The 9,498-nt window shown below is 49.6% G+C and overlaps 2 protein-coding genes across 2 annotated transcripts; one reads left to right on the forward strand and one right to left on the reverse strand.

Annotated features, from left to right (window-relative positions):
• Window positions 1–1,257: 1,257 nt before the first annotated feature.
• Window positions 1,258–5,078, forward strand: EMH_0015130 (WD domain, G-beta repeat-containing protein, putative; the record flags this gene model as incomplete). The annotated part of the gene is made up of 8 exons (XM_013495489.1): window positions 1,258–1,286; window positions 1,530–1,670; window positions 1,785–2,013; window positions 2,241–2,496; window positions 2,611–2,677; window positions 2,765–2,847; window positions 3,389–4,870; window positions 4,990–5,078. The coding sequence occupies 8 exons, from the start codon at window positions 1,258–1,260 to the stop codon at window positions 5,076–5,078; spliced, it is 2,376 nt and encodes a 791-aa protein (XP_013350943.1).
• A 2,585-nt stretch (window positions 5,079–7,663) lies between these two features.
• On the reverse strand, window positions 7,664–9,498 carry EMH_0015250 (40S ribosomal protein S2, putative; the record flags this gene model as incomplete). Its single annotated transcript, XM_013495490.1, has 5 exons — window positions 7,664–7,801; window positions 7,920–8,136; window positions 8,235–8,470; window positions 8,812–9,017; window positions 9,492–9,498. 5 exons carry the CDS (start codon window positions 9,496–9,498, stop codon window positions 7,664–7,666), a joined length of 804 nt encoding a protein of 267 aa, XP_013350944.1.

The following is a 9,498-nucleotide window of genomic DNA, read 5'->3' on the forward strand; positions in this document are numbered from 1 at the left end:
CTCAGTCAAATGGGCGCGAGTTAAAAAGAGGAAGCTTCAAGCAAGCTGAATTGAATGGCGGTGGCCCTGTGGAGATAACTCGCAGTAATTTGCTGCATTCGATCCCGGAAACTGCCACGGACTCTTTAACAGGTGGCGCACCAACGTTGAGTGAAAGCATCCCTAGAAGCATCCCTGGTCTAGTGGAGTATTCGTTCATTAGTTTTCGCCTGCTTCTGAATTGTTAGGCAAAGGGACGATAGGGCAGCAGCGCATGGCTGTGTTTTCGTGTTCCTCAGTCGTAACAGGTCTTGTAACCGTATGCTTCCAGTGAATCAGTAGCGTGCAAACCATCAAAAATGAGAGTTCCCTGCAAACAACAAGATTCTGCATGGTCTTAGAGCCATGTATGCTGTGTGTGTCTTAGTGGACCAATAGTGACTGGGGCAAACCAAAGCCCCGGACTCGGGCATTCGTTTGTTGTGATCGAAGTACGCCGTTCTAGGTTTCGAGTCGTCGGTGCCACTTAAATTGCCTTGTAAAATGTTTCAAGTGCATTTTCCATTCTCATATTTGAGTGAAGTAGGTGTGTTGTGCTTAGTAACTAGTGTGTTTGTCCCCTGGGCTGTTCAATCGGTACCTTCCGTACTGCAGTTGCGATCTTCTTGTCGTTAGTATGCTCTCCCACTCCACCGATTTGGAGCCGTAACAGATTTCCTGTATCTTGGAAGGGAACTGCCTGGCGAAGGCTCCCTAATGTCCCCGCTGCGGAGTTTCTGAACAGGATTGAGCCCAACTGGATTTCTATTGATGGAGCTTGTAAATACCAACAACAGTTCAGCTGGACAAAGCCGTACTCGGAAGAATAGGAGACATATGCCCACGCACACGGGATGCAGATTGATTTCCGACCTGGAAACAGCAGTTGCTCCCAGTCTGCAGTTTTGTATGCCGCTAGGGAGTGCAAGTGTTCCACAACTCTGCACTTCAGCTGGAGAGAGTTTCCAGCTAAATTCACCAAGATCTCCACTTCATGCTCTCTCACATCGTTCTTGGGGGGGTAGGGGATCCAGACTCACTGGCAACGTATTCGTGGACTATCGACGTTTCGCCGTTCGCCGCCTTGAGGATCTGCAGGAGCTCCAACGCTCTCGCGAGGCAAGCTCGTATATGATCTGCACCGTTCAGGAGCCACTATTTGTGAGGATTCAGACGTAGAAAATGTGTCACTAGCGTGGTCTCGAAAAACTGAGATGTCATTTTGCTCTGATTACACTTATGCCCAGTAGTCTGCAGGTCCTTTTGCGGTATGTGTAGGCCGAAGCCATCCAGTCCCTGTCGCTAAACTCTTGTCGTACTCTTTCCCGTTTTCACTCAGCGGCTGTTACTCGACTCTCTTTGGACTCCACAAGGCAAGCACATTGCTTGCAGAGACACGCACAGTATCTGCTCCTGCGGACTAGCCCTACACGCACGCGGCAAATGGCCACAAACAAGGCCGGATGCTGAATTTCTGGTCGAAGATATTATCCCCTGCCTGTGTGATGCAGACGATACTTGCTTAGTAGCAGTCGGGATGGCAGTATCGCCCTTTACGACCTGGAGGCAGATGCTGCTTTTAACTTAAACGGAGGTTTTGGCCCTGAGCCAAAGGTTCATCCCATTGGTTACGTGCAGAGAAAGCCTGATAGGTGAGCGTCGTGGAAGCGGCAAAGACTAGCCGGTGGATCTCCTCAGAGGGATTCTAAATAACGTGCGGCATACCAACGCCGGTTCTAGCCGATTTCTCGATGTCATGCTTACAGACCTCCCAAACGCAACTTGCTTCCTCTGCACTTCCAGCCGGCGGCGGAGCGGCTAGTGTTGAGGGGACAAAGATTGCTAAATGAATCAGGAAGCACTTCGGCATCAAGGGAGAAATTTGCCGGATCAAATGGGGCTCAAGCAGGCCATTCACGGTCGGTCACTAGTGTCGAATTCATGCCGGGAGACAACGGGTTGTTCGTTTCTACTGGACTCGACAAACTTCTGAAGGTACTTCTAGATGCAGTTCCCGTTGCGGTTCAGTGCATTATTTATGAGTTGCTTCTGCGAACCTTATCTTTTGAAGGTCCAGCGGAGTGGTCCCAGTTCTGCACTACACAGCTTTCCACGAACACGCCGCATTGGGCTTGACTGCATGAGACCCTAACCTCAAGGCGATCACGCTCTTGTGGTGGATCGAAGCGCGCAGTGTTTAGTGTGCATTGCTAAATGATCAGATATGGGATACACGAGCATGGGAATGCGTTCTCGACATCGCTGTTGAGAGTCCCATTCTGTGCTGTGCTTTCGACCGAGTTGGTTTCCATTCAAAGACGGCATTTGGCTCCCGGGCGCGTTCGTCTATGGGCTCAATTGAGCATTCTGTAGACTCACAGGCGAATCTGACACTTGCCACGGGCTGTCAAGATGGCAGTGTTCGCATTTTTGACATGAGGTGTGGAGTTGCCCAGCAGACGTTTGTGGGACACAAAGGTGAGTGCCGCATTTTTCTTTAGTTCCGTGCCGTGCCGGACCACTTTCTTTTGGCGAGCTTCTGGAATTGGATGCATGGTTCTTGTGTGTTCTGTTTTCGCGCTTCTTCTTCAGGCGCGGTGCTATCCCTAACGTGGGATCCAGTCACTCCATCTCAACTGTTTTCAGGCTCTTCCGACAAGTTCGTAAAACTACAAGTAGACTACTCTTCTAAGGTTCCGGACATTTATTTAGTTCAGCTTATGAAGTTGCGCTGATGTTTGCGCAGGTCGATTAGGAGGTGGGACATTCGGCGGAATGATGCTTGTTTGGGGGTGTTTGACAAGGGCAAGCCAGATCTCGATTTCTTCCGTAAGCTTTGGCTCCTAAACTACGCATTTAATTTATTCTGTGACGCCAGGAGGTTCGAATGCTTCTTCTGCCGTAGAGTGTCCCTCTTAAAAATTCAGTTCCGCAGCCCAATGCGACTTTCTCGACTGCCGTGGGAAGTACAGGCTGCCATTCTTGTGCATAGTTAGCTGAGAGCGTCTACGCGTGTATGGTTTTGTGGCTTTGATGTCTACTTTGCATGAGCGTGACGTGGATGTACCTCTGAGGCGGTTTCGCTTTACTGAGTTGAACAGGGCACGTGCGACCTCTGTGGCAGGCAATCGGTGCTCGCAGTCAGCAGCTTTTCGCCAGCTACTGTATACATACGATGTTGTGGGTGGAAGATGCTGTCCTACGCCAGCTTTGCCTTATGAAACTGCTAAGCTGCCGCGTGTTCAATTTGGTCTTCGTACTTTTAAAGATCAGGGGGCCCCGTTGGAGATAGTGACAACTGCGGCTGCCAATGCTGCATTTGCCCAAGAACCTTGGTTTTCCTTGCCGAATTCGTCCTCTGTGAGCTCAGTATCTTCCGTGGTTACTTCGGACTCTCGTAGGACCAAAGTGCCCGACCGGCAGATCTTGACTCACGCAAAGAAGCGCACTCGAAATTCGTTTGATGGGATGGTGAATCGGGGTCATGAAGCTAAGAGAACAAGGTCAGAGGGACAAACAAAGCAACAGCATCCTCTATCATCCAGCGAGCCAGCGCGACTCCGGGATTCTCTGCGTGACCACCCGTCGGACCCTCTCGCTTCAGAACATCATGAGTCAATGGACGTTATAAGAGGCGCAGTTGGCGTACGGGGGACTATAATTTCTGCGTCAATGCTGGAGAGAGGCAGCGGCAGCAGTCGCGGTGTATCCAGTTTGAGTAACATCGGGGACATGGAATGCGATGCATCCCCCAGTAGCCGCGGTGGTTCACAGAAACATATTCTGCAGATGGGCAGCGGAGGTAGGACAAAAAGACGGCTTCACGTGCCGACAGTTTCGTCACCTCTATGCCGGCTGGCAGGTTCCGAAAGTTGCATCCGTGCAAATTCAGAGAGCGTCAGCTTTCCTGCCAAGGTCCCGACTTCTCAGGGGCTCAATGAAGAAATGCCCCCGCAAAACCGACTAAATCGACGCGAAGAAAGAGGGAAGACTTGTTCGGCCGTGTGCGACCCCCTTACCTCAGAGGGAGAATCTTATGCTGGCGGGAATGGAGCACTTGGGAGTGCTAGCGAGGCGCGGCACGCGGTAGGCAAGCTGTTTGATCACTCTGATCCCGTGTGTTTTGAAGGGAACAGACACGGCTTATCAAGCGTAACTGGTATATCATGCAGGGATGGTAACTCCACGACTGAGGCCGTTGCATCCGGCCAACTGTTTTGTGGCAGTGGACGCCCACGGAAAAATGCAACTGCATTGCGAAGTGGAGATACATGGGGAGTTTTTGGAGAGCCTGAATGCCGATGCACTGGTTCAAAATTATTTTTGCGTGGAGATGGCTATTCAGGGAGTACAGTCCAGGAGCGAAGCGTGTTTTCTGATGTCAGTGCGCACGAGGGCGCAGTAACGTGTCTTGTGCCAAGCCCGGATGGCGCTTACCTTGTTTCATCCGGAAGTGATGGGCGCATAAGGTTATGGAATGCTTTGACTGGCAGCCACTGCTTTGTTCACATGATTCTGAACGTCCCCAGCGAGAGTTCTGTCCGTGCATCGGCGCGAGAACCTCGCGGAGGACGAATCGTTGGGACTCCAGCAAAGCCAGAGAAGCCGAAAACGACCACCAACATGTATGGTTCGATATGGGGGGTCCAAGCTGCCATGTCAAGGAGCGGCGAGTATCTTATCCACGGAAGGGGCCGGGTGCTTTGCACATTCGACATTATGACAGGAGCAGAGCTGCAGATAACTGCACCCGATCATAGAGATGATATTGTTTGCGTCATATGGAACGATGAGAAAAGCGAAGCATATGCTGGGGCAGTTGACGGTAGTGTCCTAATATATGATGCTACGTGTGAGTCAATGACACGTATGTTGGAACTAACTGTCTGTGCAGCGTGTTTTTCTCATTTGCGTGCTTTGCGCCTCACAGTTTATCTACTTTTTAGCGTCTGTGTTGTTCAATTGTCTTAGGCGGTTATGGAAGTGATGACTCAGAGGAAGAAGATGACAGTGAAGAGGTGGTCCCCGTGGTGGACGTTACGCCGGTGGAACCCTTGTAATTCAAAACGCTCGTCTAGTCATTCTAAGCGGTTAGTGGAGCTGTACAGCGGTTATCATAAGCAGTCAGTGGAGCTGTACAGAATGCATCCGGAAAATAAGAAACGGATACTTCTCTACTGCTGGTGTTTACCGTTGCGAATCTGGAAATCAACTGATTCGAACGGCTTGAGACCGTGTTATGCTACCTACAGTTCCTTGGGGTGATGGGTGTGTTTATGTTCGCAAGATCGTGTTGCATAACACCAGGTGAACTACTTTGCTTGAAGCACAACAGTGGTAAAGTTGCTTTGTCCTGATTAACGATAGACAGAATTGTGCATAATATCAAATATTTGACTACGACCTATCATTTCACGTATCCCTGTTACTGGGCATGATAGTAGATTCAACTGCATAAGCTTTAGAAAAAAAATATTATGTAGTTGTACATCCAGTTTGGGGAAAGATGCCACTTCGCACTGCCGTAGCTGCCGCCGAAGATAGTGTTTATGCCGCTACCTGAAAGAATTGCAACTTTAGTGGAGGGCGAAAAGCGAGTTAAAAACGGTACACACCTGTTCGGCCTCTTGAAGCAGTTGCGATACATTTCCGAGGGTTGCGCGGAACTCTTCGGTATCAGGCGCATGTCCGCGAAGCTCGTCGATTTTAGTGTGCACAGCAGCAATCTTGTCTATTTTTCTCTTGACTTGTTCGCGCTGGCTCCGAGTTTGAAGAAGGCGAGCTCCGGCACCATGGAAGCTGATTGAAAGTTCATCAGACATGTGGGTTTTTAAGTGAGCCGAATAGGACCTTACAGGGACTCGACGGTTTCAAGTAGGGACAAGCTGCGCTTGCTCACGCTATCCTCGCGATCATTCCACATGGATTTCCCCTGTGGTACATTCCCAAATAAGCTGCTATTTTCAGCTCTTCGTTGCGTCTTCCTTACATTAGAAATGCATTTCTTCCAGAATTTATCTTGATTTTCAATGCCAAGCAGGTTCCTGTGATGCGATGTTTTATAACAGATCGAAAGAAATGCAGAAGATCCGCTTTGAGACGGCTTACCCCATAGTCTTCATTGCCAGTGACATATCCACTGCAGCTTCCTGGCGGAGATCGCGAGCTCGTTGGAAGTCGCCGGACTGTTCTGGTACCGAAACGCTTTTGCTAGGTCTCACAGCTTTATACTGTTTCTTTACTTGCCTGCTCTGGTGGCTGATTCCTACGGAAAATAACGATCGAAGTGGAGTTCGATATTCGCAAAGATAATTTCACTTACAATCTGATGGAGTGCCCGTGGTAATAGCACTTCAGGATTAACGTATTCTGCGTGAGTTCCGGCTTCCTTTGCAACTTTCATCGCTCCCTGCCAAACCAGGTACGTGTTTCGGGGATCTGGAACAGACATTGGTAGGTAAGCGGAATGTGTAGAGACGCATCAAATGCCATACCCGCTGTACTCTCGAGAAACGAGCGTTGTTCTTCCGTGAGCAGCCTCTCAGGGTCTTTGGAAAGTTGAGGCACTGGGTTGAGAAGCTCCAGAAATGTACCAACATATCCTGCACGCATTTTGTTCCAAACCATAGACGCCTTTTTTAGTACAAACGGATCTCACTTCCTAGACGAGACGTATGGTGATGAAGCCGTTTCGCGGTGTGTTCGTGCTCCATTGACACGGCCGAAACGTGGCTGGCCACGAGTGGGAGGAGTAATATGCTTGCTGCCTTCACCATTTTCTGTAGGTGTGTAAGGCAACGAACAAGAACCAAGTCTATATAATATTTAATGAGGCACAGAAGAGGCCTATGGAATACCCCGTAGGAGAAAAATGCACGTGACTAACTACCCTGCCAACGCTTTGCGTGGCGTTCAGGTGTAAGTACACAGACCTGTGCTTCCTCGACTTAGCTGTTCACTTTCAAGAAACTTGCGAAAATGTGGTCGGCGTAGCAAGCAAACAGCCTCATTCAAAGGATTTTTGAATAAATACGTACATGGCGACGCCACGAGTTCGGCAGAGTTGCTTTTACGTGACCCGCCGAAAATATTGCACGGCGCATGAAACCCTGACAACTATGCGCCAAAAGGCTAACTTTATTATAAAAAAGTACTATAAAATTCCTTCATATGGACTATGCTGACTTGAGTAACGGAAATGAAACAGATTCAGCTGAATCCATGCGCGCGCCATATATATTAATTATTGGAACCGCCTCAGGCTGAATTTTATGACCCCAGGCTGGTTCAAGAAGTCAAATATTAGCCAAGCTTGTTCTGAGGTTAGATAACCATAACGTAAAATAACACTAGCACTCTGCTCGCTAGTCTCGTGCTCTGGCTACTGCTAACCCTCCCTGACAAGCTAAATCAATCTAATTACGTGCCTTTCCATAATTCTAAAGCGGCCCTGCAAGCTGGTGAACCTGGCAACCTGTTACTCCGCTTCTCCCTAAGTGCAATGCAGTGCCTACAAACAAGGGTGTTAACCGCCCCAGGAAATTAATGATTCAGCCTGGTTCGAAGCTAGGAAACTTCCAGAAGAAACGGAAATCTGTGACTGGGACCCCTCATTGCCCTAGACCCTGTCAAAAGGTCTACGGTCTCAAGCGGCCACAAGAGCATCCTTTGTGCCAGAGAGGAAGTCAGACCATTCCTGGAATGGCGACTTTGTATACAATCTAGGCTTCCAGAGGTCGGGAGTCAAGTACCCGTATGTTTGTTTCAAAGCGTCGAAGAGAGCCTGAACTCAACAGGACAGCAAATAATTTCAACTTGTCCCCAACAAGAAACCCACTACAGTTTTGAAGGTAGCTACGTCAATCAACCGAGTGGCCTGCTGTTGCTTCCATCGCGCGTACCTTCATGAAGTTACCCCTAGTCTTAGTTGAGCCATTCGAATTCGAGAAGCAATCCTTAATGCCCGCAAACGCTAGAATCTTCTTTGTCGTGGGGGCGCCTACAATGTGTGTACCGCGTGGAGCGGGAATGAGGCGAACGCGCACAGAGCCGCACTTCCCAGACACCTTCATGGGGACCGTATGGGGGTCACCAATCTTGTTGCCCCAGTAGCCACGCCTGTGCAACGACAAACCCGCATGTAGATGTGCTTCAGCCTCGAACCAAAAACTTGTCCATCTTGCCCAACTCACGGAGTCCAAGAAAGACTTGCGTACCTGACAGGAATGAGGCTCAGCTTGGCAGCAATGATAGCACCGCGGATCGCACTAGCCACCTCCTTAGCACACTTCACTCCCAAACCACAGTGTCCGTTACTGTCACCAATGGCGACAAAAGCCTTGAAACGTGTCCTCTGTCCAGCGCGGGTCTGCTTCTGGACCGGCATGATCTTCATCACTTCATCCTTGAGGGGGCGGGAAGTGGCTTCAGGAAGGAAGAAATGATCGATAATCTGCACATCCGATAGCCAACGAAGGAAGAGACATGCAGTTTACATAATCGTGCCACATTCTAGTTCAGCACCATCAAGAACGAGGAACAAGGGAGGTTGTCATCATTGACGTACGCAGCCCACGTTTTGCACTTATTGTTTGGAGGTGCCGAGAAAAACAAAAGCACACTCCTCCCCAATATGTATCGGACACAAGCGCGCATCAGATAGCAATTGGACGAATTATTCCGTCAGTTTTCCGGAAGGGGAATACGTTTGTCATCATCCGCGCGCATGAGGACCGAAGAACACAAATGACTAACACAAGATCTACTTCGCCAATGCAAGTAAAGCGCACGCACCTGGAATTCCTTGACAGGAAGAGAATGAAGGTACACTTCCTCAATCGATGTGATCTTCCCCGCACGCACAAGACGACCAAGCTTGGTAATTGGTACCCAGTCCTTCAGGTCATCTTCAGCTGAACCACGCCCTCGACCACGTCCACGTCCCCTGCCTCTCCCCCTCGGACCACCGCGTCCAAAGCCACGGCCAAAACCGCCACGCTCTGAACCAAACAATACCGAAAACAAGTGCGCAAGCAATATATTGCAGGTAGGTGGACTCCCCACACGACCTTCACCACCACGCCCGGTGTACGATGAGCAAATAGTAGTGATAGATGGAACGTCATCCCAAAATGAGGACAATGCATACACGAAATGTACTTTGAAGAAACGAACCCTCCCCTTTCTGCGCAAAATGCGCAGGAAAGAACCAAGACTCAACCGTTGCCAAGCAGCCCAGTCATCGCAGCACACCGGTTCGGCTGTGAAGCGCACAGCTCGCTAAGTCTTCCGGAGGCCAACAGCATTCACTAAATGAATAAACAGATTTAACCAACAACTGCTTGCCCTTGAGTGTGAAATGTGCAGAAACAAGCCACTCTATCGAAAACCTCATGCATCCCCACAGCGCATCACGGGAGAGAGTTTGTGCGTCTGGCTACAATTGTAGAACGCTACAACAGCTGATGACTAACCTGCCAT

The sequence above is a fragment of the Eimeria mitis genome, genomic scaffold (genome assembly GCF_000499745.2).
Source record: "Eimeria mitis Houghton genomic scaffold, Emh_scaff16, whole genome shotgun sequence".
Taxonomy (NCBI): domain Eukaryota; phylum Apicomplexa; class Conoidasida; order Eucoccidiorida; family Eimeriidae; genus Eimeria; species Eimeria mitis.